General features: G+C 42.7%; 2 protein-coding genes and 1 long non-coding RNA gene across 6 annotated transcripts in view; 1 reads left to right on the top strand and 2 right to left on the bottom strand.

Moving 5' to 3' along the window:
- Positions 1-23404, top strand: part of GNMT (glycine N-methyltransferase) — a 63070-nt gene extending 39666 nt beyond the window's left edge. Inside the window, exons 2-6 of the mRNA XM_085871299.1 lie at positions 9551-9678; positions 9915-10028; positions 13392-13534; positions 13843-13964; positions 21662-23404. Of these exons, the coding sequence (XP_085727425.1) occupies positions 9551-9678; positions 9915-10028; positions 13392-13534; positions 13843-13964; positions 21662-21884 (730 nt within the window). The 3' untranslated portion in view covers positions 21885-23404. The remainder of the gene's footprint in view (positions 1-9550; positions 9679-9914; positions 10029-13391; positions 13535-13842; positions 13965-21661) is intronic.
- The window catches only part of LOC147033175 (uncharacterized), a 388661-nt gene that overhangs the window by 272899 nt on the left and 88316 nt on the right, over positions 1-27446 (bottom strand). The window lies entirely within an intron of this gene.
- PRPF39 (pre-mRNA processing factor 39) overlaps positions 23407-27446 on the bottom strand; it is a 61134-nt gene continuing 57094 nt past the window's right edge. For 2 of the 4 annotated variants that reach the window (XM_085871297.1, XM_085871298.1), the window contains exons 12-14: positions 27320-27397; positions 25345-25528; positions 23407-23756 (exon numbers count right to left, since the gene is read on the bottom strand). In XM_085871297.1, coding sequence (XP_085727423.1) covers positions 23673-23756; positions 25345-25528; positions 27320-27397 — 346 coding nt within the window. In that variant the 3' untranslated portion in view covers positions 23407-23672. The remainder of the gene's footprint in view (positions 23757-25344; positions 25529-27319; positions 27398-27446) is intronic. The other 2 variants (XR_015055456.1, XR_015055457.1) reach the window with 1 other exon arrangement.

Below are 27446 nucleotides of genomic sequence, written 5' to 3'. Positions count from 1 at the left end.
GTAGTAGAGGAATGATTGCATTGTTGACATCATAACAGTGGAGTAGTATGGGGATGATTGCATTGTTGACATCATGACAGTGTAGTAGTATGGGGATGATTGCATTGTTGATATCATGACAGTGTTGTAGTATGGGAATGATTGCATTGTTGATATCATGACAGTGTAGTAGTATGGGAATGATTGCATTGTTGACATCATGACAGTGTAGTATTATGTGGATGATTTCATTGTTGATATCATGACAGTGTAGTAGTATGGGGATGATTGCATTGTTGACATCATGACAGGGTAGTAGTATGGGGATGATTGCATTGTTGACATCATAACAGTGTAGTAGTATGGGGATGATTGCATTGTTGACATCATGACAGTGTAGTATTATGTGGATGATATCATTGTTGACATCATGACAGTGTAGTATTATGTGGATGATTTCATTGTTGACATCATGACAGTGTAGTAGTATGGGAATGATTGCATTGTTGACTTCATGACAGGGAAGAAGTATGGGAATGATTGCATTGTTGATATCATAACAGTGTAGTCGTATGGGAATGATTGCATTGTTGACATCATGACAGTGTAGTCGTATGGGAATGATTGCATTGTTGATATCATGACAGTGTAGTATTATGTGGATGATTTCATTGTTGACATCATAACAGTGTAGTATTATGTGGATGATTTCATTGTTGACATCATGACAGTGTAGTATTATGTGGATGATTTCATTGTTGACATCATGACAGTGTAGTAGTATGGGGATGATTGCATTGTTGCTATCATGACAGTGTAGTAGTATGGGAATGATTGCATTGTTGACGTCATCACAGGGTAGTAGTATGGGGATGATTGCATTGTTGACATCATAACAGGGTAGTAGTATGGGGATGATTGCATTGTTGACATCATAACAGGGTAGTAGTATTGGGATGATTGCATTGTTGACGTCATCACAGGGTAGTAGTCTGGGGATGATTGCATTGTTGACATCATAACAGGGTAGAAGTATGGGAATGATTGCATTGTTGAGATCATGACAGGGTAGTAGTATGGGCATGATTGCATTGTTTACATCATAACAGTGTAGTAGTATGGGGATGATTGCATTGTTGACATCATCACAGGGTAGTAGTATGGGGATGATTGCATTGTTGACATCATAACAGGGTAGTAGTATGGGGATGATTGCATTGTTGACATCATAACAGGGTAGTAGTATGGGGATGATTGCATTGTTGACATCATGACAGGGTAGAAGTATGGGAATGATTGCATTGTTGACATCATAACAGTGTAGTAGTATGGGGATGATTGCATTGTTGACATCATGATAGGGTAGTGGTATTGGGATGATTGCATTGTTGACATCACAACAAGGTAGTAGTATGGGGATGATTGCATTGTTGACATCATAACAGTGTAGTAGTATGGGGATGATTGCATTGTTGACATCATGACAGTGTAGTAGTATGGGGATGATTTCATTGTTGACATCATAACAGTGTCGTAGTATTGGGAAGATTGCATTGTTGACATCATAACAGTGTAGTAGTATGGGGATGATTGCATTGTTGAGATCATGACAGGGTAGTAGTATGGGGATGATTGCATTGTTGACATCATGACAGGGTAGTAGTATGGGGATGATTGCATTGTTGACATCATAACAGTGTAGTAGTATGGGGATGATTGCATTGTTGACATCATGACAGTGTAGTATTATGTGGATGATTTCATTGTTGACATCATGACAGTGTGGTATTATGTGGATGATTTCATTGTTGACATCATAACAGTGTAGTAGTATGGGGATGATTTCATTGTTGACTTCGTAACAGTGTAGTAGCATGGGGATGATTTCATTGTTGACATCATGACAGTGTGGTATTATGTGGATGATTTCATTGTTGACATCATAACAGTGTAGTAGTATGGGGATGATTTCATTGTTGACATCATGACAGTGTAGTAGTATGTGGATGATTTCATTGTTGACATCATCACAGTGTAGTAGTATGGGGATGATTTATTTGTTGACATCATAACAGTGTAGTAATATGGGGATGATTTCATTGTTGACTTCGTAACAGTGTAGTAGCATGGGGATGATTTCATTGTTGACATCATGACAGGGTAGTAGTATGGGAATGATTGCATTGTTGACATCATAACAGGGTAGTAGTATGGGGATGATCGCATTGTTGACATCCTAACAGGGAAGTAGTATGGGGATGATTGCATTGTTGACATCATAACAGGGTAGTAGTATGGGGATGATTGCATTGTTGACATCATAACAGGGTATTAGTATGGGGATGATTGCATTGTTGACATCCTAACAGGGAAGTAGTATGGGGATGATTGCATTGTTGACATCATAACAGGGTAGTAGTATGGGGATGATTGCATTGTTGACATCATGACAGGGTAGTAGTATGGGAATGATTGAATTGTTGACATCATAACAAGGTCGTAGTATGGGGATGATTGCATTGTTGACATCATGACAGTGTAGTATTATGTGGATGATTTCATTGTTGACATCATGACAGTGTAGTATTATGTGGATGATATCATTGTTGACATCATGACAGTAGTATTATGTGGATGATATCATTGTTGACATCATAACAGTGTAGTAGTATGGGGATGATTTGATTGTTGACATCATAACAGTGTAGTAATATGGGGATGATTTCATTGTTGACATCATGACAGTGTAGTATTATGTGGATGATATCATTGTTGACATCATGACAGTAGTATTATGTGGATGATATCATTGTTGACATTATGACAGTGTAGTATTATGTGGATGATATCATTGTTGACATCATGACAGTGTAGTAGTATGGGGATGATTTGATTGTTGACATCATAACAGTGTAGTAGTATGGGGATGATTGCATTGTTGACATCATAACAGTGTAGTAATATGGGGATGATTTCATTGTTGACATCATGACAGTGTAGTATTATGTGGATGATATCATTGTTGACATCATGACAGTGTAGTATTATGTGGATGATATCATTGTTGACATCATGACAGTGTAGTAGTATGGGGATGATTTCTTTGTTGACATCCTAACAGGGAAGTAGTATGGGGATGATTGCATTGTTGACATCATGACAGTGTAGTATTATGTGGATGATTTCATTGTTGACATCATTACAGTGTAGTAGTATGGGGATGATTTCATTGTTGACATCATCACAGTGTTGTAGTATGGGGATGATTTCATTGTTGACATCATCACAGTGTAGTAGTATGGGGATGATTTCATTGTTGACATCGTAACAGTGTAGTAGTATGGGGATGATTTCTTTGTTGACATCATAACAGTGTAGTAGTATGGGGATGATTTCTTTGTTGACATCATAACAGTGTAGTAGTATGGGGATGATTTCATTGTTGACTTCGTAACAGTGTAGTAGTATGGGGATGATTTCTTTGTTGACATCATCACAGTGTAGTAGTATGGGGATGATTTCATTGTTGACTTCGTAACAGTGTAGTAGTATGGGGATGATTTCATTGTTGACTTCGTAACAGTGTAGTAGTATGGGGATGATTTCATTGTTGACTTTGTAACAGGGTAGTAGTATGGGGATGGTTTGATTGTTGACATCATGACAGGGTAGTAGTATGGGGATGATTTCATTGTTGACATCATAACAGTGTAGTAGTATGGGGATGATTTCTTTGTTGACATCATCACAGTGTAGTAGTATGGGGATGATTTCATTGTTGACTTTGTAACAGTGTAGTAGTATGGGGATGATTTCTTTGTTGACATCATAACAGTGTAGTAATATGGGGATGATTTCATTGTTGACTTTGTAACAGGGTAGTAGTATGGGGATGGTTTGATTGTTGACATCATGACAGGGTAGTAGTATGGGGATGATTTCATTGTTGACATCGTAACAGTGTAGTAGTATGGGGATGGTTTGATTGTTGACATCATAACAGGGTAGTAGTATGTGGATGATTTCATTGTTGACATCATGACAGTGTTGTCGTCTGGGGATGATGAGTCGGTGATATTGTTGGTGTCTGCAATGTCAGGAACTGAAAGGTTTTTCTTGGAGCGTTGTAAGGGATTTTGAAGGTCCATGGAAATGTTCAGCACACTTCATCTTTGTCGTGGATTTCAAAAAAAACCTGTCAATTCCATTTGGTCATTTTGTCATCATTTTCCATAGATTTTACGTGTAATTGATATGAAAGTCTCATGTTTATCTTCATCATGTCATTTGATCAAGGAATCAGGTTTCCAAGGTGGTTTCATGAGCTTGGGGATTGAAATTGGGTCACCACTCCGACACAAGATACTTGACCAGAGGAGCAGGAATTTGTCATTTGTCTGGGAGCCGGCGATAGATCGCCTCCTCTTCATGAAGGAAACCGTGGGATCTTCTACGTGCACCAACTAATGCTGGTGGACTAACTCCAGTACAACGTCCATCCGATGGACGGCACACACATTGATGAATCACACTACCTGTGAAATGTCGGAATGACAGTTTTTCGCTCGGTCGGGATTCAAACCCAGACGAGACAGCTTTGAGGAGAGTACCTGTACCTGTGGACTATCATGCTGGCCCCAAATACAGCAAAGCAATCTTCACCTCAACCACCGAAGGCGGACAGAGGTTATGTTTTTACACCTGTTTGTCTGTGAGCAGGATATCTCAAAAAAGTTGTCGACGGATTTGGACAAAACTTGGTGGACACTTTGGGTGTGCGACAAGGAGGAATTGATTCGATTTTGGTCATGGTATGAAAAGTTTATCTGTTGAAATGAAACCTACCGACTGGACACAAGTATTTTGTATGACCAACTGATGTCCACCTAATGAAGGGCTGGTAGGATGGACTGCGAGTACGTACACTCGCCTCAAAAGCTGTCTAGCCTGGGTTTGAATCCCGACCCAACTATAAACTGTCGTCCTGGTGTTTCACAGGGAGGGTGATTCGTCAATGTGTGTGGCGTTCCTCGGATGGACCTTAAACTGGACTTCCTACCTGCCAGGACTAGTTTGTGGACATTAAAGATGCTACGGTGTCCTTCGCAAAGAGTAGGCGAACTATCGTGGGCACCATGAAGAAATTACAAATCCCTGTCCTCCACCAAGCCCATCTCTTTCAAAATTTCCAGTTTTCCTTCTTGAGAGTTTCCTTCTGTGTCCATCTTGTTTCACACCAAGTCATCTCCTACCGACCTAAAAACAAAACGACCTAAAGCTGGTAAAAACGTCATGAAGTTAAAAAAAATTATTTTAATTGTTCTGAAAATATTGCAGAATTAGCCACAATACTGCTCAACGATGAAACTTTGTAATTGGGTTGTTTGCGAACCGATGGGCTTTGATGGGAATTTGAGGAATTATGTCCTGCTGCTCATGGTGACTGTGATGATTTTCGCAACAAAAGAGGTGATTCAGGTTCCTAACATTGTATTTCACTTGTCGAATGTTTATGGCTTCCCCCCCCCACCCCCCACAACAAAATCGAGGGTCATGATGTAAGAGCGAGAAGATAGTGTGAAAAGGGAACGAACAATAGTGGGGAGACATTTGCATACAATAGGGAAGATCAAACAATAGTGTGGACACATCCACACACAATGGGAAGTAAATCGTGGGGAGACATTTGCACACAATGGGAAGGAATAAACAATAGTGGGGAGACATTTGCATATAATAGGGAAGATCAAACAATAGTGCGGACACATCCACACACAATGGGAAGTAAATCGTGGGGAGACATTTGCACACAATGGGAAGGAATAAACAATAGTAGGGAGACATTTGCATACAACGGGAAGGAATGGACAATAGTTGGGACACTCTCTCTCTCCACTCTCTCTCTCCAATCTCTCTCTCTCTCTCTCTCTCTCTCTCTCTCTCTCTCTCTCTCTCTCTCTCTCTCTCTCTCTCGCTCTCGCTCTCGCTCTCGCTCTCGCTCTCGCTCTCGCTCTCGCTCTCGCTCTCTCTTTCTCGCTCTCTCTTTCTCGCTCTCGCTCTCGCTCTCTCTTTCTCGCTCTCTCTTTCTCGCTCTCTCTTTCTCGCTCTCTCTTTCTCGCTCTCTCTTTCTCGCTCTCTCTTTCTCGCTCTCTCTTTCTCGCTCTCTCTTTCTCTGTCTCTCTCTTTCTCGCTCTCTCTTTCTCGCTCTCTCTTTCTCGCTCTCTCTTTCTCGCTCTCTCTTTCTCGCTCTCTCTTTCTCGCTCTCTCTTTCTCGCTCTCTCTTTCTCGCTCTCTCTTTCTCGCTCTCTCTTTCTCGCTCTCGCTCTCTCTTTCTCGCTCTCGCTCTCTCTTTCTCGCTCTCGCTCTCTCTTTCTCGCTCTCGCTCTCTCTTTCTCGCTCTCGCTCTCTCTTTCTCGCTCTCGCTCTCTCTTTCTCGCTCTCTCTTTCTCACTCTCTCTTTCTCTCTCTCTTTCTTTCTCTCTCTCTCTCTCTCTCATTGGGACCATACTTTGTACAGAGCATCGGTATTACCTACACAGTCTCCTAGGCTATTGGGCACAATCCTGGATGGGTAGCAACTCCAACACTGGATACTCAAATGGCTCAATCATCCCAGCAAGCTGCTTCTCATTTTGTTCACCTCGGAAGGATGACAGGTTGAGTCAACCCCACCTGGTATTGATTCAACAGCCAATACAAGCGGGATTTGAGCTCAGGACCCTCGTATCCAAAGCCCTCCACCCTAACCATCAAACCAAACACCAGACATACAGTTGGGACACATTTGCATACAATGGGTGGGAACAAACAGTGGTTGGGAAGCATTTGCATACAATGGGTGGTATGGGAGTAAACAAGTAGGAAAAGATGAGAGAGGAAAGGAAAAACAGTAATCTGCAGGTAGGACGGTTGGGTTAGATTAAGCATGGTTAATGTGGGTAGAAAAGATCACAGGAGAGAATGGAGGGGATGGTGGTGGTGACATCATGAGATGGTAATGTAACGCATGCTTGAAGCCCAGAATGGAAGGGTGAGATGAAACAGCCTCAGGAATGCGATTCCACAAACGGGAGAAGAAAAAAGAGTTGAGACGGCAGAAAGCCTGGATGTTGGAAGTTGAACCAGGAGGGAGTTTACAGGAAGAAAACGCACTTCTTAGAGTTTTTGGAAAATGCTGGAGGACTGAGAGAGCAGAGGGAGAAATGTTGAAGAATAGATGGTGGAGAATGGAGGGACCATCTTCTTCTTTGGTTTGTAGCACAAGGCTGCGAGTAGCGGCATCGGCTGATGGAACGGCTTTGCCGCTGATGTAGGTTCGAGCAGGAATTTGTAATTTGGACATGGTGCAGGCTCGACTGCTCAAAGGCCTGCAATGTGAGAGCAACAGACGCTGTCCTTTCACCTCATCACGCAAGATTCCAATAATTTTGAGAGCTTTAGATTCCACAGATTCCAGGAGAGACGGGTGTGATCCTGGGGCACCAGCCAATAATGGAGAGCAGGACTCCATTGAGCTACGGACAAAGGCCTTGTACACCGTGAGTAGTTCTGATCTTCAATGGAAAGACGTGGATCGACTGAGGATGTCTCGTCTGCGGCTGGCTTTGGAGGCCAACTTAGCTGTGTTCAGCCCAGTAGAGGTCAAGGCTGATGTTGAGAACCAGACATCCCAGAGACTGAACCTCTTCCGGTGGATGACCAAGGAAATAAATGGGTGGGCTCATTTGACCTCTGGAGTGATAGTGTGAGACTGAGTTTTTATCAGGATTGAAAGATGTGTTCTATTTGAGAACATCCTCGGATAAATTCCAGATTGGTCGAGGGTGATGCAACCGCTGTTTGCCTTTCAGTGGGAAGTCAGTGGGATACCGACAACAAAACGTGATGTTGACCGATACTTTACTTTATTTCGAAACTTCACGTACATGCCAGTAAATATTTGTCTGACCTGCACTAATTGATTAACTTGCTTAGATTTGCAACAAAAGCTGCTCCCAGTTGGGAACATCCATATTCAAAAGTGAAGGCACTGCCAAAGACAGGAGCAGAGCAACCCAGCAGGAAAGGTTCTCGTCTGACGTTTTGACCATCCAGTGGTCTTTGTCCTGGACTGTGCAGGTATCGTGCACCAGGTGTTATGTATCCTTCACAAGGTAGGGGAGGGGGGGGGTGATGAGAGAAGGAGAATGGTCTCACCATCAGCAAATTTTGGGACAAATGTCAACACCCGACCTCCCCCTCCCCACAAAAACTAGATCATACTAAAAAAAAACAGGACCACTGGACCGGTAGCTTATTTGGTGCGCTGGCTTCACGTTGTAACCCAAAGTTGGTAGCATTCGGACTCGTGGGTCAGGAGAAGAAAAATTTTGAAGGAATTTACATGATTTTTTTTCCCCAAAAATTTACAAAGGCCACCATTTTGACACACTTCTGGTCACGTGATTGGCATGGCCTTCGCAATTTAACATCCCTACCCTGGCCTAATGTTGTAACCCACTATTGGTAACATTCTGACTCTGGTGGGTCTAGAGAAGAAAAATTTTGAAGGAATTCACTATGTCCAACATTTTGACCAACTTCCAGTCACATGACCAGAATGAACTTTGCAATCCCCGTTGCCAGTCAGGAGCGGAACGTTGCTGCCCAATTTCAGCCGGATCAGCCCAGCAGTTTGGCCGGAGAAGTTGAAACAGGAGTCGGACGGACGGTGCACGATGTCAATACCTTATCTGGAATTCCAATTCCTGATAAGCTAAAAATTGGGTCATTTGGTGATGAAATGTGTTTTTTGGCCATTGGTAAGCACTCTTGCTCAGCGTACTGTACGATGGATTGTATTCGAGCAGTGACACTCATATATTCGGGTTACAATTAGTTTTATTGCTACAAGGTTGGAGGTTCTACAGTTTATTGATGCAGTTTGGAAAAAAAAAAATTCCCCCCCCCCCCCATTTTCACATTTTCTCATAAAGTGAAATGTTAGTGCCAAGTGCAGGGCCACTGCATGTGGGGGAGGCATCTGGGCACAGCCATGCCTCAGTAATGATGCAACCAGTGGGAAAAATTTGTAATTTAATTCCAGAGGAGGAGGAGAAGAAGGAGAAGGAACAAAAGACAACACCACAACCACCACCACAACCACCATGCTGGTGTTAGTTTATGATCTTAGGGTCCTGAGTTTGAGGACCTGTCATTCAATGAGCACAACAGCAGGTAGGCTGACTCATTCTGTCATCTTTCTGAGGTCAGCAAAATGAATACCAGGTTACTGGGAAGAATGAACCATTTGAGTATCCTGCGTGAGAGTGGCTCCTTGTTCTGCATTGTCCTCCCGAGCCAAGGAAAAACTCTGTCTACATGTCCTGAAGACGTGAAAGCAGTGGTTCTTCTTTCAGCAATGCCTTTCCATCCTGTAAAAATAAAAAAATTGATTTTATTTTCTCGGTGAAGGAGAGCTCTGTTTAACTGAGCAATCTGCCAAAATTAACATTTTAGGAACAATTGAAACGGCATCAAATTTACTCGTAACAGCAGGTGTGTGCGTGTGTGTGTCCGTCCATATCCACAGGGTGGACTCCATCATGCTCCTTGAGGAAGGGTTCCAAGTGACTAGCGTGGATGCAAGTGACAAGATGCTGAAGTACGCGCTCAAGGAACGCTGGCGTCGGCGCAAGGAACAAGCATTTGATAAATGGAGTACGTGCAGCAGCAAACCTCAAAACCAAAGGGAAGTCTTCAGTCTTGACCTTAAAGGAAGACATCTGTGGTCTTCTGAAGTCATTTTGAAATATTGCATTTGCTTTACGCAACAAAGGAAATCTGATGAACATGATGACTGTATTGCTATTTGGGCAGATTGGTGAAAGATAAAAAGAAAAGAAAAAACAAAAAGTTCCAATCCATTCATCCACTCGCATTTGTGTTGCCTCCAGTAATTGAAGAAGCCAACTGGCTGACTTTGCAACATGACATCGAAAAGCCAGGAGATGGATTTGATGCCGTAATCTGCCTTGGAAACTCCTTCGCTCATCTTCCAGATTTCAAGGGTGGGTTACGTCACTTGTTGCTTCGTTTGTCTCTTCATTGAAGTCATTGTCGTTCAAGTTGCTCAATTATAAATTAAATGCCAACTAGAACTGCCACTTTATAACTGCTGGCAGTGATGACCGGGTACAAAGACGTCCTGCTTTGATACAACACGGGTATTGACGAGTTACGGACCGAGTAACATGCTGCGTTCAAGCTATTTATTGCGTATGCAGTTGGCCCTTTTTCCTGGGGACATTGTCGGTATCAATTGAATTGGCATTTAAATAACCTGAACACGAAGTAATTAATGCTGACAACAGAGGGTGCTGACGACAACAGAAGTAATAAATGCTGACGACAATAAATGGGTGCAGAGGATAAACTGGGACTCATTTGAGTCTAACGTCGCCCCACACGTCTCTCTACGATGTGGGATTGATAAGTTAGGGACCCAGTAACAGGCCATGTTCCATCTATCACGTACGCAGGTGACCATATTTTCTGGGGGCATCGGCAGTATCAATTGAATTGCTACTCCTCTCCCCTCAAACCCATCCAGGTGCAGCCAAATGAGCTTTATTCAAAAAAAAAAATACAAAACTTCTCGGGTTCAAAGAATTAAAAAAATTCTGCCTGCCAGACCATGTGGCCGATTGGGTTGAAATTTAAAATATAAATTCCACACGTCTACTAGATCATAATTGTGCCGTTTTACATCGATTGGTGAAGCGGTGCCAGAGAAAAAATTATTTAATATTTTCTTTCAATCCAATATGGCTGCCAAATCATGTGACCGACGTCAAAGGCAGGGAACTTTTTGTTTGTCATTGATAGGCAGTCACATGTATAAAGTCTCGTATTGACCCGTTAAGCCATTTCAGAGATTTTTTTTTAATTTTCAATCCAATTTAGCTGCTGAACCCCATGACCTAAGACATAAATTTAGATTCTGCTTCTAATTGGGTTGGGATCACACTTTTGAAGTTTCATATTAATCAGATAAGGTGCATAATTATATCCAAGATGGCCACCAAACCATGTGACATGATGTCATCATTTTCACACAATATGCAGCAACGGTGGTAGACGATACTTACAAAGTTTTCCTTCAAGAAGTAAATCCATGGGGACCATACTCTGTGCAGAGCGTTGATGCTGCTTAAGCAGTCTCCTTGGCTATTGGGCACAATCCTGGATGGGTCGCCACTCCGACACAGTATACCAGCAAGCTGGCACTCATTTTGCCAACTTCGGAAGGATGACAGGCAGAGTTCACCCCACCTGGTATTCATGCAACAGCCGAGTGGGGTTTGAACTCAGGATCATAGGATCCCAAACCCAACACCCTAACCATTAAGCCAACACCAGGCATGAACCATGTGACCTACGTCAAAAAAGTAATGGAACTTTTTGTTCACCATGTATAGGCAGTCATACCTTTTCAAGTTTCATCTCGATCTGTTCAGGCGTTTCAGAGAAAAACATTGCTATATTTAAAAAAATTAAAATAAAAAAACAATGTCTGCCGAACCACGTTGTTGTGTAGATGATGCTCAATAAATTTTAATTTTTTCGGATGCAGCATTCTACGTGTCGAATTTTCACCAGGACACGACCACCGATGACGTCACGAAAAATCACACTTATTCCCCAATGGGAGCACTTGCCATCTCCCAAGTTTCAATTTTTTTTCCCCATGGTGCTGTTTCGGAGATGCGGAGAGGTCTAAAGTTTTTCGGGTTTTCAAAGATGGCGCCCGTACCACGTGACCTGTGATGTCATATTTATCACTTTCAAAGTCTATGAAAAAAAGCCATACTTCGGTGAAAATGTCGTGTCGATCGGACAACGGTCGCCGAGAAAATCAATTTTTAAAAGGGAATAAACCCGAAAATTGCCGGCACCAAAAAAAACCCCAAGAAGAACAAGTAAAATGTCATCACCCCCGTTCTTTGAGTAATTTTGCTGTATGGAGTTAAACGGTGAGCCCATATTTATGAATAACTAAAATGCCACCAATCTACGAGTCAGCCATCTTTGATCGGATCGCAAAATAAAGTAAAGGGGGGGGGGGACATGTGCATGCCATCATGTACTGTGTTTGTGCCAAGTTGGAACAAAATCGGACCATGCATGTCTGAAAAATGGTTGGGGACACATTTGAGTAACAAAATGGCCGCCAGTCGGCCATCTTGGATCTGATCTCAAGAACATAAATAAATGAAGTGCATATGTAAGCCATCATTGTGTGTGTGCCAAGTTTGAACAACATCGGTAAATGCATGTCTGAGAAACGGTTGAGGACGTGTTAAACACCGGGTTTTTTTTGTTTTGTTTGTTTTTACTCAAATGGCTGCCAGTCGGCCATCTTTGATTTGACGTCGAGAACAAAAAATGCTGCGCATATGTAAACTAAAATGTGTTGGCTTTATGCCAAGTACTAATGAAATCGGTCATTACATGTCCAAGATATTGTTGTGGACGCACGCGTACACACAAAAATCGAGACCAAATCCATAAGCGAAGTCCAACGGGGGCTAATAAACAGAAGAAAAACAATAGGTTACGCAGCCTCAAAGGCTTGGTACCCAAATAAGACATCGTGTTATCCTCAGCTTTGTGAAATTAATTTTTTTTTTTTTTTGAAACTTGATGTAGTTGCTTCACTGAGGCCCTTGAACTGATGCCAATTATTGCTGAAATCGAAGCAGCTTCCAGGGTGCAGTGGTGACCTTTCGGTGAGGACAATGGACTGATATCTGATACCATGTGGGTTAAAATTCACCTGCAGGCAGCGGTGTTCTGGATTTGGATTGTAATCTTAAAGAAGTCGTCAGTCATAAGACAAATGTCATGCCACTTTTGCATTGTCGGTTAAAAAATAACCCAAATGGTTCATTAATAGTCTTCAGGGTGTAGATCATCAACTTGCCCCAGACCTGATCTGGTGAACACATGGTGAGGTTGGTTCTTACTTCCTTCCATTGTTACAGGCTGTTCTAAATGATCGTGGGCATTACCATTCTCCTGCACTTAGAATATATAAAAAAAAAAAACAAGATTTAAGTAACAGACAATAATTAGCGTGCTGAGAAAACCAAGGTGAACAAACGTCACTGATATTTTAACACTATGGTGAAAAGGCATAAAATGGGTTATTTGATACCGTGGTGCTCCTACCTGAGCACATAGCTCATGATGCTGGGATCGCAGGTTAAATTTCCATATTGTCGGTTGTCATCAGTTGTCTCCGACTGTCCTAGCGATTCATGAAAAGCTTCCGCGAAGTCTTCCTTTGCTCTTGTCCTGCATGTGATGCATGTACAAACTTCTCTATCTTAGAAGATGAAATCCCACTTTGCTTTGTTGTTGTCCCACAGGGGATCAAATGTCTCAGAATCTGGCTTTGAAAAACATAGCAAGCATGGTACGGCCAGGTGGGGTGTTGATCATTGACCACCGGAACTACGATTTCATTCTTGCCACAGGGCATGCCCCACAGGGCAAGAACATCTACTACAAGGTAGGCTAGTTGTATCATTATCGTAACTCACAGACAGACATAGCTGGATGCAATGTTGGCACCGGTTTTGAATTGAACCCATGAACAGCTGATCACACCTGCACATTGGCACCCGTCAATCACACAACGGTGGTCCCTCTAAGGTGAACAAGGAACATCCATGTTTTGATGTATTCCATCATGCATTTAATGTACGTCACGGACCTTTTTGTTGCTCAACTAAGACAAGAGGCCAAACAATAAGAAGCAAATAGTCAGATGCATCGGATTAGGTCCAGAAACCAAGTAGCATGTACCTGCCTTCACAGAGTGATCTCACGAAGGATATAACGACCTCGGTGCTGTGGGTGAACGCCAAGCCACACATGGTGACTCTGGACTACACCATAGAGCTTGACAACATAAAGGAAGCTAGTGAAGAAAGAATGAGGTGAGCTGATGTGCAGCATCTAATCTTAAAGTATAATGTGCAGCATAAAATGGGTTATTAACCTCCGCCATCTTCGAAGATGGATGGAGGTTACTGTTTTCACCCCTTTCTGTTTGTTACTTACGAAATCTAAAGATTTATCTAAATCTAAATTTATCTAAAGAAATCTAAATCTAAAGATTTCGTAAGTATATTGATGCCTTCCGTTTCTGTTTGTTTGTTTGTTTGTTTGTAGGCACGATAACTCGAACGGAAGAAGCCACCAATGTCAAATTACACCACGTGATTCAGGAGGGTGATGGCTAGTGCTGATAATTATATTTTGGTCAAAATCGGTCAAAGGTCAAGGTCACAGCAAGGTCAAATATTCGATTTTTGATGGTTTGGTACAGATAACTCGAGAACGGAAGAAGCTACCAATGTCAAATTACACCATGTGATTCAGTAGGGTGGTGGCGAGCGCTGATTAGATTTTGGTCAAAATCGGTCAAAGGTCAAGGTCACAGTGAGGTCAAACATCCAAAACATTCGATTTTTGATGGTTTGGTACAGAATCATCTTAGAAACTTCTGGTTTGCGTCGCAACCTTCTCCAGAGACAGCTTTTATTATACAAGGTCAGAGGTCAAGTTGACGATTTCGTAAGTACCAGTCTCTGACTGCTTGTTTGTTTGTTTGTGAACAGTATTACGGAAAAACTCCTCGACAGATTTCGACGAAACTTGGTGGGGGGGGTTAGGTATGGTCCAAGGATCATGCCATTAAATTTTGGACTTGGTCCCCCCCCCAAAAAAAAAATTGTTAGAGAAAAAAATGGGTTTTTTTGCATTTCTACATGTTTTAAGTGATTTCCAACCCCCCAAAAAAAATTGTTCAAGAATTTTTTTTTTTTTTTGCATTTCTACATATTTTAAGTGATTTCCAACCCCCCCCCCCAAAAAAAAATAGAGAATTTTTTTTTTGCATTTCTACATGTTTTAAGTGATTTCCAACACCCCAAAAAAAAATGTTACCCCCCCCCAAAAAAAGGAATTTTTTTTTGCATTGCTACATGTTTTAAGTGATTTCCAACCCCCCCAAAAAAAAAATTGTTAGAGAAAAAAAAAATTTTGCAACTTTTTTTTCAACAAAATTTCGATTTTTTTTTTGCATTTTTACATGTTTTAACTGATTTCCAACCCCCCCCCCCCCAAAAAAAAATGTTGGAGAAAAGAACTATAACTGTCAGCACTGTTGACATCATATTTAATGAATAAGATATAAGGTTCACTTGAGTGACGCAGCAGTATTGGCGGCGGAGGTTTTGCACTCTCCCGAGTGCTCCCCCTCTAGTTAACCTCCGCCATCGAAGATGGACGGAGGTTACTGTTTTCACCCCTTTCTGTTTGTTTGTTTGTTTGTAAACAGTATTACGGAAAAACTCCTTGACGGATTTCAACGAAACTTGGTGGGGGGGGTTAGGTCTGGTCCAAGGATCATGCCATTAGCTTTTGGACTTGGTCCAAAGTCCAATATGGCCACTATAGTGGCCATTTTGAAAAAATATTTGAATTTTTGTTTTTGCATTTCTACATGTTTTAAGTGATTTCCAACCAAAAAAAATTAAAAAAATTGTTGGAGAAAAAAAGAAAAAAAAAAATTTTGCAACTTTTTTTTCAACAAAATTTCGATTGTTTTTTTTTTGCATTTCTACATGTTATAAGTGATTTCCAACAAAAAACATGCCAAAATTATAATTGCGGCTGGTTTTGGAACTTCAGGTGGATATACCCAGGTAAAATCAATTTCTGTCTCAAGGAATCTAGTTATGACAAATGAATTCAGTATGTAAAAGTTAAAAGTAAAAGGGAAAGTTGCAAACTATAACTCTGTGAGCACTGTTGACGTCAAATTGAATGAATAGGATATCAGATTCACTTGAGTGACCTAGCAGTATTGGCGGCGGAGGTTTTGCACTCCACCGAGTGCTCCCCATTTAGTTTGATACTGTGGTGCTCCTACCTGAGCACATAGCTCAGGATGCTGGGATCGCAGGTTAAATTTCCATATTGTCGGTTGTCATCAGTTGTCTCCGACTGTCCTAGCGATTCATGAAAAGCTTCCGCGAAGTCTTCCTTTGCCCTTGTCCTGCATGTGATGCGTGTACAAACTTCTCTATCTTAGAAGATGAAATCCCACTTTGCTTTATTGCTGCCCCACAGGGGATCAAATGTTCGGGTCAGAGAAGGGAGGGGGAGGGAAGACAGTGAGGTGAGAGGAAGGGAAGGCAGATGTGCGATGGACGGTGGAAGATACACAGAATCCAGATCCAGCGGTGCCCTGAAACCTTAATGATTGAATCATATAGCTCTCATGGGTCTTTGATGCTTCTTCTTGTGTATGGCAGCTTGGCTGCCAGGTAGCTGTCATTTTATTGGGGCACGATTGTGCCACTGATGCGGTGCCCTTATACCAGTACATTGGTACTCTTTTTGCCGACCTCAGAAGGATGGCAGGCTGGGTCAACCCCACCTGGTGTAAATTCAGTGGCCAACAGGGCTTGAGCTCAGGACCCGAACATCCCAAGCCAGCCACCCTAACCACTAAGCCAACACCAGGCTTTACACAAAGTACTACAACAACCACAAGGAAGTGTATTTACAATTATTTTATACCAGCAAATACCACCTGTCGCTTCACTGACGGTAATACGAAAAGGGCGGGGGGGGGAGAAAAAGGGGGGGGAGAAGGAGGGGGGAGATACCGGGGAGAGTGAAGAGGTGAAGGGGCAAGGACAGAGAAGGGAGGGCGAGAGAAGACAGTGAGGTGAGAGGAAGGGAAGGCAGACATGCGATGGAGTGTTAATTGACGGAAAGCTTGCTCAGGGTGACAGAGCGTGAAACCACTCACTCAGGGTGACGTGGCAAGCAAGTGTCTGCAGTGAGGGAATGATTCGCTTAGGACGTAGGGTGTTCCCGCAATCGACTGTAAGGCATTCAGCAAGTGGCTTAAGCACTCATGCAAGCACTCCAATTAAATGGTTGATAAGGAACGGTTGGCCAGGCTGTCGCTACATATCATATAGGATCCCTATAACTTTAAAGCCGGTCTTTACTGCGCACGCATCAGTTAATGAAATAAAATGACTTTATCCACAAAAGAGTTGCTGCTTAATACACAGAACAACCCCGGAGACATTGCCCGTGAAATAAACGTTGCAGAAAATCCGCCATGTTGCCTGCTCGTCCGTGCACGTGTCACGTGGTACATCAGTTTGGGGTCCGTGCCAACATAACTTGTTTGTTTGTTTTTAAAAGTCCATTTTTTACCAGATTTGCTTCGATATCCTGTCGAGAACCTTGCGAAACCTCCGAAAATATACAGATCTGGTAGACGATATGCATAGGCAGTCCCTCTAGGGGAAATGGCACGAGGTCGAGCAGTGAATACATTCAATCATATAGCTCAATGAAGCTGGTTAATTTTGGCACATTCCTCAATTTTTTGTTCACTCAATATAATTCTCCAAACAGGAGAAAAAGAAAAGTTTAATTCTTTGGAAATGTCACATTTTCTTGTGTATGTATGGAGGAGGGAACATAACCTTGCTTGCTTAAAGTAAATAGGTATATAGGCTTGGTTACAAGACTCGTTATTTCTTTAAATTATCAGATTTCATAACAGATTTGGACACTTATTTGGTCCAGATGATATCTGATTCTCAAAACTGAAATAATATTTCGATGATATACTTTAATTAGTCCGTGAGAGTGGATCGTGGAAAGCCATGTCATATAATGCATGAAATCGCTCCAAGTTCCTAATGTAAAAACTATTGCACTTACAAAAGTGATGTATGCAACGATTGGTCGCTGTGATACACAGGCATTCAAGATGAGTGAGGAAAGTGAAAAAAGACAACAAAAAACTTAAGTCATTAAGAAATCGTTGTGGCCTGTTCCAAGTCAAGGTATGGTTGAGAAGGCCAAAAAACATGGCGGCTTCAGACCCCAGCGAGGTTACTCAGGAAACGCCTTTACACCCCAGACAGCGAGGTGGCCAAGGATCACCTGATGAAGGATATAATTAAATAAGGCCGTTAATTATCTTCAAAAGGGGTGTTTTAATTAACCCAATTTTCACTTTTGCACTTCCTTGGAGTTTTCTTAGTATTCATGCAGTTTTAAGCTGCTCAGTTTTATAGTTTTGGAGTTATGGACACACACACACACACACACACACACACACACACACACACACACACACACACACACACACACACTAATATAGATGACAGGTTAGTGTGTTTGGAAGCTTACATTACTGATTTGGATATCAACAAAATATTGGTTGGTACTTACTTTGGATATCAAAAGCACCCTGTTTTTCTGGCACGTTCTAAATCCGTATCCCATGAACCCAGCCGGCCACAAAATATTTGCAGCCATCCAGGCTCTTACAAGCCTTCATAGCCTCCTTCATGTAGTCAGAGGTTCAGTGTTTACTTGATCATTGTAGATATTAGGGTCCAGTAGGTCAGGCAGCTTCTCCGCATTCACATCCTCCTTCAAGAGGGTCAGCAACCTCTTGGGATATTTGACCCCCAACGACTTCTAATTTCTGGATATACCAATGCCTACTCTGCTTATTTAAATGACGAACAACATTCGATAAGCTAGAACCACTTCCAGCTATTTCTCTCGACACTGAACGATTCCGATCCAGATCCAGATGAAGAATCTTGACCTACAAAATGGTTGACCCAACTCGTGGTAACATCACCAGCTTACGTCAGTGAGAAACCTCTATTGTTCGGAAAATACTGACTATAATTGTGCCTCTATTACAACCAGTACCTCTTGAATTATTTGTGTCATGTGAGGGCGGGAGAAAGAACAGAAACATCAAGAAAGAGCAATCAGAGATTGCAGACCCTCACCAGGATTTGTTTTGTGTTTGTGTACTGGTGTGTTATGTAATTAACAAGCAAAAGATGAAATCAGGAGGAACCTGGATCGGACTCGGGTTTCAGTTGCTACTCCTCGATCCTCAAACCCATCCAGGCGCGGCTCGGTGAGCCTTATTCAAAAAAAAATAAAAAACGTACAGTTAATGAGTATTGAAAACAAATTCAAAACAAGAATGATAGCAAAGAAAATTTAAAAAATAAAATAAAACAAGAAGCGAATACTTCGATATCGCGCGGCTGGGGGCAGTACAAGTCTCGGTTAAGAATGATGAAACAATTTTGCAGTTATAAAATTTAAATGTAGACACGGTGAATTAGCATGCATGATGGGAAGAGTTGTGACAATGGACAAATTTCTATTTATAACCCTCAGATCAAAGGGACGTACGCGGCCATAAGTGTGACAGAAGACACAGGACAGAATAGCCAATTATATAACAGCGAGATGTTGCCGCGCTGTAATAATACTACATGGCCAACAGCAGGAGAAAACTGGCCCAGATGTTTGAAAACAACCCAACAATAATCTACCAAGGAGCAAGAATGTGTCATCCTCTCCTGAAAAAGATGAACTGGAACGATTCTGAAAAGGAATTTATGAAGATCCAACAGAACACAATAAGGAGGCGAAATGAATCCGAAACCTGGAGAAGAAGCAACATCTTGAGGAAATGCCCCCAGTAATTGATGCAGAAAAAAAAGACAATTTTTAAAGATGGCAAACTTCAAAAGCCCTGGCCCAGATGGGATCCCAAACTTCTGGCTGAAGCAATTTGATGCTCTCCACGATCACTACGCTCGAGCATTCAATGAGCTTATCCAAGGGGATCAGGAAATGGATGAATGGCTCACACAAGGCAACAGCTTCCTCATCCCAAAAGCTGAAGAAACCCAACTACCTCACAAATACGTACCAATAACCTGTCTACCAACAACATACAAACTTTTAACAGGAATCATCACAAAAACGATGTACCACCACCTAACACAACGAGGAGGCCGAGAGGTAGAACAGAAGAGATCGAAAAGAGGATACTCCAGATCAATAGACCACCTACTACTAAAAAAGGCCATGCTCAAACTGCAATACCAGAAGAACAATGTCTTTCGATCCTGACAAATCTCACACTCTCACTATCTTTCGCTAAAAGGAATGTCTAACAAAACCTCCTATCTACTTTCTTAAAAATCCGCTTGAGGAGGTTCAGCCTTTTAAACTCCCGGGTCTATCAGCCATGATCTTTCTTGGGCAAACAACATTTCAAAGTTGGCCTCCAAAGCCAGTTCCTTGGCACACCTGAACTCTTATCCACTCACAAGGCCTTCATCCACAACCTGATGCAGAACTGCTCTCCCCCTCTGGCCTGGCTTCTGCCTCGCATCTTGATGCTATGGAAACCAAGGCTTTCAAGATCATTGGAATCACCCGCGATGAAGCTGATCGTCGATTGGGACTATCACTTCACCACCGCAGACAGGTCAATGGTTTTTCTGTCTTCCATCACCTCCTTTGTGGTCTTGCACCCTCACCTCTTCCACCAGATTTCTAGAGGGCTCATACATCCACCATCAACCCCCTTCTGGTAAAGCTACCGAAATCCAGGATCGCTGCTCACCTCCACTCATTTATTCCTCTTGTTCCCCCCCGCCCCCCCTCCCAACCTGTGAAATAAACTTCCTCCTCATGTTCAATCTTTCTTCCCTACAGGTCAAGAAAACTGCTCATCACCATCTCAGATCGTCCCCAATCCAAAACCATGATCTTTTCTACCCTCGTTAACCCCACCCAAATCACTCCTTCCAAATTTCTAGTTGTCCCTCCTTGGAAATTTCTTCGTGTCCAACTTGTTCACTCCATGCAAGCGTGTTTTGCGTCCTGGTTTTGTCTGTCACGCCCTGATCCGTTGAGTGTGCTGGCTTTTCCACGAGCCTTGACTATGTGCAGTATGTTTTGTATATGACTGTATGATAGGAGGGTTTGCTAGACATTCCGTTCAGAGAAAGATTGAAAACTGAAGTGTGCCAGAATGGTACCAGTGATACTTGAAAGAAAGGGAATGATAAAGAAGAACCTCACAAAGATCCTATAAACCATCCCTGGGAACATTTCCACAAACAAACTACAGTTGGAGGCTGTCCGGGGCTCGGTGACGATCGTGAAAGGAACTCTCGGGACAAAACACTGAGAACGACACAATGTCAAAACTTCGCCCATGAATCACGATCCTTCACCACAACTCAGGAGGATATTTCAAGACCTGGGTGGACCACGTTCCCCACCTTCTGAAACCCACATATGGAGATGAGACACACATGCTTACGAGTTGTTTTGAATACAGTATTTGATTACAAGAGATCAAATATTTTCATAATTATAGCACCAAAGAAAGCCAGGTCGTAAGAATATTTGTCAACATGTCAACAAGGTGTAAAAAAAAACAAACAACTCGGATGTTAACGAGATTTATAAACCGGTTTCAATTCGGAACGGTACCAATGAACATAACACACAGAAAAGGTTGGTCCGTTTGGTGCATACAGTTCACGGTGCTGGACCCCAAGTTGTTAATTGTTCAAGGCAAAAAGGATTTTTGAAATGGCTAATCTTGCCACCACGCTGTAAGTGGCCTGCAGTAACCAAGCATGATGTCATACCGACACATCTGAGTACCAGTAGTAGTTAATGAGTGAACAGACTCTCACCTGATCTTTAATGTGCATGTTACTCCTTTACTCCCTCCCCACCGCAGGTCTCAGTCTCATAATGTCCCAACTCAGGCTCCCGAAAATGAAACTCTCAGCAGGTTCCGTCTGTCATATTACCCCCATCGCCTCAACGACTTCACAACCCTTCTTCGAGAGGCCTTCAAAGGCAAGTGCAAGCACAATATCTACGCCGACTTTGAGCCATACTTTCCTGAGAACTCCGATTCCGATGCTTGCTATTTCATCCACGTTGTAGAGAGGTGCTGAGATCGTCTTTTAAATTTGCAAATAATTTTTGGAAATTATCTCTCCCCCCACCCCTTCAATTGCTTGTCATGACTGCCACAATCCACAAGGGGCTGTTGGTTTAATGTCGTTTTCCATACACTTGCTTCACTTTTGGAGACGGGAAGAAAGGGTAAGATATCAGTTAATCATTGCAGGGTCGTGCAGCTCAAATCGTGATTCTGGTCAGATGTGTCGGGAGACTATGGCACGTGTGACGCCAAATCATTAATTTTGATTCCTGGAGTATTTTGCGATTTAGAAAATGGATGAAAATTGCAATGCAAAGCCGTCCATACGCTTGAGTGATTCATCTCAATGTCGCTAGGACGTCTGTTTCACCTCACAATCAAGTGCCTTTAACCTGGGACTTTGCCCATGAATCAGTCACCAGACTAATGCAATCGGTGTCAAGTCGGCCATGCTTTCCTTCCCAAGCTAATGACCTGGTATAGAGGCTGCTGAGGTCCAAGAGGCAGGCCTTGGTCTGGTCTAAATTGGCAAGGAATCTTTCATCAGACATGACATCTGTTTCTCACAAATTCCATTAGGGATTTCCCTTCTCGTAATTGATATTTGACACTCCAATTGGGGTGAATTGCATGGCTTGGCTGTTTGCTTCTCAATCATTAAAAAATTTTTAAAACCCATAACAACACAGATTCAGCTTAACAATTTAAAACAAAATATACATCACGCTATAGGAAACAGCCTAGGATTTGCAGCAGTGTATGCTCTAGTTTCTGGTCGGCGAACATGTCCTGAATGTGCAAATTACTCAAATTCAATCATTAGTGTGCCTTACATGGCTGTTTGGTTGCAACAATGGGGGGGGCCAGTGATGCAGTGCACCTGGTCAGTGATGGCAATAATTTGGGATTTTGCCAGTGCCGGTGATAACGACTCCGCACAAGACAGAGTAGGATCTTCAACATTCACCAGCGCCACCGGTGCAAGTCGACGGGTCCTCTGGTAAAACGTTCATCCGAGGGACGGCACACATATTTACGCCTCACCCTGCCTGGGAACCAATGTGATGACAGTTTATAGTTGGGTTGAGATTCAAACCCAAGCTATACAGCCAAATGCAATATGTGGGCAATTCTTCATAGAATAACAAAAGTTATCACAGATACAAACAGCAATTTTGGTGTATTCCCCCTCAAAACAAAATATAATACATTTCCCTTCATCACGCTAACTTTTTGCTGATAGCTTCTATCAAAAATGTAACGTTCCTTTTTAAAAGGAAAAAATATATTGTAAAATGATTTGTTTTTGTGAGCTGCAATGTTTTGGCTGGAATTATAATTTGCTTTGGTAAAGGCGATTGTGCTTCTGTCTTAATTGACATTCCCTGACAAATGAACTTTTCCTTCTGTGGAAAAGGTCGTGGGTAGTGGTGCTTGTACGTGGCTGCATAGTTGGAAATGCTCCGAATGAAAACGGTTCATAGATGAAGCTGTTGTGCCTCATGGGATGTAATAAATTAATCAAAACGATATATTCGCAAAAAAATCTTTTTAATACTCAAACCAATGATGCAATTTCCAAACAGGGACACTGCTTAAGATGGCAATAGGTGTTGCCTCCCCCCCCTCCCCCCCTCCCACACACACGTTTCCCCTCACCCCTCCCACCCCCTTTTTTTTTTTTTAAACACACATTTTAAAGAAAATAAAACTGGAATGGAAAGGATAAAGGGGAAACAGATGGTCGAGTAGGAACTGTGTACATTGTGGCAAAAGAGCAGGGTGCTTTTTCCCCCCATTAGGTTGGGGGGTAGTACGGTCCATAACCCCAAGGGTTGGTATAGCCAGGATAGGTACCCTGGTAGCTCTGGTAGTTGTAAGGCTGGGGAGAGAGAATAAAAACATTTTTGCATGTTAAACAATGCCAAGACAGGTGAGCTGAGCACAAAATGTCTTCCATCATAACTTCAACGGCAACATATGAGCAGAAGCCCGTGGTTAAAAACAAACAAACAAGGAAGCCTTCATTATTGCGCTGGTTCAAAGAGCTCTAAAATGGGGGTGGGGGGGTGGGGGGGGGGGTATGTATTTCCCAGCAGGAAATAAAATATTTTGGGGAGTGATCGATGCAGCGGGTCTGTTGCCCATGCACTGCCTCAGTTCAATTCTGTAATTGAAAATAATAAAAAAAAATTTCTAATGTTTGGATTCACTTTAAGCAACTTTTATTCTCCCCAAGGAGAATTTCATTGTTCCAAGGAGAGATGTACAGACAGACAAACCAACAGCATCAGCCGATTGTACATGTAGATGACGACAACCTCAACATCGAACGTTGTTTAACCACCGAGTAGATTTGATATGCTTCCTTACGAGCCGACTTGGCCCTGCAAATATCTCAGAGACGTGTCTGTCAGTTTACACTTTCGTTGCTGTGCAAGCTCCAGTTGGACCAATCAAAGCTCACCGAAAGGTTTCAAAACAGCACACTGGACGACTGGCATCTCGGAGGTGGTGGATTTGAATCGGGCTGAGGGCAGCAACGTTGATGATTTTGATTCCAAGACTCAGGAAGTTGAGCTTTTCTCCAGGAGAATTACTCAGTTGGCTGGGGTTTTGCTAACACTCCGTTCGCAACAGTCACAGATAATGTTCAGGGACATGGCAAAAGCAAACAGAGCTACCTGGCCGTCAGACTCTGGTCATAATGTTGCACTGGCCTATCCACAGCAACTGATCCTGAACGCCTTCATGGCGACGACATGGGCATTAAAATGCTACCTATGAAAAGGTGGTGCGACTCAAAAATCCCCCAGGCCTGGATTGTCAAAAAAATAATAACACCACCACCTGTTGTTTGTGGATGATGCAGATGACAATAAGCAATTTAAGAGATGAATGAATGATAAAGGTCGGAAAATAGTTGCAAACACAGGCAGGCCGGAAAGCAGTACACAATGGGACAAAAAGACAGCTTGTGCTCAATGGGTTTTCTTAACATTACAACCAATAAATGGTGACGGCCTCGGACTTGAGAAATTCCAGATGCGCAGTGCAGGAGCTCTCAATTCAAAACAAACCAACTGCCATTGAACAGTCCACGATGACTCCACAATGCTTGAGCTTTCTGATACACTGGCAGGACCGAAAAAAACGAGAGCCATCAGCCGAAAGAGAATAAACGAGGGGTTGAGATGCGTAGCTGATGGAAATGATGAAGAGCAAGCCTGTTTGGCATTTCCCATCTGAAACAAAGCTCAAGATGCTGGGATGCTGAAGTCAAATCCTTTATGATATGGCCAAAATCAATGCTTCATGGTAACCTAACACTGTTCTGGTTGCCAAGGTATACATTGTGAAGGCATTTGTGGGATCTCGGGGATTGCGTAACAATTGACCGGTGGTTCTAGTAACCAAATCAGCCAAAACGTTATTTCATGCAACTGGCACAAGCTCGGCGACAATCCTACCTGGTACCAATTGTAGGCATAAGCCTGCGTTGCCTGGGTATCGGTTGTTTGAGTAGGAAGTGTGGGGATCATTGGCGGAGCAGCAGCGGCCGTCACCATGCTGACAGCACTTGACATGGCAGGAGTGGAGACGTCGTCAACGCGGGATCGTTTCTCGTCGAGCTCATCTCCCCTCAACGTGTCCCTGCCATCGGCATTCAGAGAAAAATCAAGATCGATAAATAGGGAGCACTTGCACACAAACCTTTAGCCAGCAGGGACACGAGGGTGTGATAAAACGTACGAAAAGTGTGAGCAACATCACTGATAACGAACGGCAACTTCCACCTCTGAACGGCATTTCCGCTGTCACAGGCGTTCACAGATGCATATTGTTCCACTTATTAGTGACCAAAGCGCATGACCCTGCCGTTGCCACGTCACAAGATCATGATCTTTTGCATCGATGGCATGGGCAAGTCTTCCACGAAATCTCTGCGTTCACCTCGGTTGGTGTCGGCACAGCGCGCGAAAATGTCGGGCTACACCGACACAATTCGAGTTTGCGGACAATTAAGTCCAAGCGAGCAACCTCTTGTCATTCAAGAAAGAAAATAAATAAATAAAAGAAAGACAAGTACAACAAACTTCTTTAAACCAAAATATCTGAGTGAATGTTTCTTTTTGTTTGTGTTCAGAAAATGTACCTTATTGTCTAATTGGCCTTCATTGATTCACATCATCGTTTATCATGCTTGATGATGAGAATAAAGCTTGTATTATGCCGTAAATGTCTTTTTGCCTCCTGACTCTCATGGGTAGTCGTTTCTCGCGTTACACACTCTCTTCTTGATAAGCAAACGCCGGCTACGAGAGTCGACGGCAAACGAGGTGTTGTTATTGAACGGAGTCGACTGTCCTACGTTAATTCGTCCTTTGTCTACAGATGTCCCCGCAATTCACGTAAATGTACACAGATACCTTATAAGGCCGTTCTCTGGCAGGGGACAAACATACGAGCTCTTCCATGAGCCTTAAATCACAGTTGGAAAAAAAAATTACCTTTTTTTTTTGAGACAACTTTGATGATTACTTTACATTCCAACACAGCTCGGACTCGTCGCTTGTTCCACTAAGGTAATTCAAAGTGTTAATAAACTACAAGTCAGAGAGCGAAGTTATCCCATCGGTCAGAAGAATGCTTTCACTCGTTCAACAAAATTTTACGTGAAGCTCGAACACACGAGCTTTTATCAGTCTTATCGGCACTGCAGTGAGATAATTTTATGCCAGGCCACGTCCGAATTGGTCAATTAAGGGTGGGGATGCCAAAATCCTTAACTGTGCAATCTATTGTTCACCTTTCATCTTCTGTATAACTGAAAAGACACCAGACCAATGTCGACCCGCTTCATTGTGTCGGGGTTATGACGACGTATCGATTTCCCAATTCATGTTTTTTATCGGCTGAGATACGCAGGCAAGGTGGGTCAAAAACGGGATGCAATTTTGCAACCACTTTTGACCCTTGACCCGTGTTTCACCCCAAAAACAACTCCGATCCATAATCTTGCTGTGCAATCAAAAAGGGGCTGTTTGTGCCAAATTCCAGCTCCATCCACTAAAGTACAAGGGAATGGCAAACAAAATGCGTGATTTTTAGTGTTTCACCCTTGATCCCTTCACAATCGGTGCCGGTGCCTAAAATCGAGAAGGAAAAAAAAATAAAATAAACTGGGTATCTTGAACCACGGTTTCTCCACGTCACATTCGAAGAGGATTGGCTCAAAAATGATGGAATGGTGTGTGGTTGTAACCGTTGGAAGGAAAACCCCGAGAAGAAAGAAAGAACAAACAGAGGAGACAAAGAAGCCGGCAAACTAGTATCGTGAGTAACCGGAACGAGCTTCCTCCTTGCTGGAATAACGCAAGTTGCCACAGCATCAACAAAAAAACAAAGACAGTGATGGTAAGAATATTACCGTGCAAGACCTACCCATTCTCGGCGCTGCGCTTTCGACTGGCCATGTGCTGTTTGAGAAGCTGCTGGTGCTCATCGTATGCCATCAGGAGCCTAGAGTGGGAGACGCAAGGGGAAGGAATGGAAAGTAGGAAGAAATTCA

The sequence above is a fragment of the Eptatretus burgeri genome, chromosome 2 (genome assembly GCF_056783735.1).
Source record: "Eptatretus burgeri isolate ZD-2024b chromosome 2, Ebu_testis_v1, whole genome shotgun sequence".
Lineage (NCBI taxonomy): Eukaryota > Metazoa > Chordata > Myxini > Myxiniformes > Myxinidae > Eptatretus > Eptatretus burgeri.
This window is presented reverse-complemented; position numbering and strand designations above follow the sequence as displayed.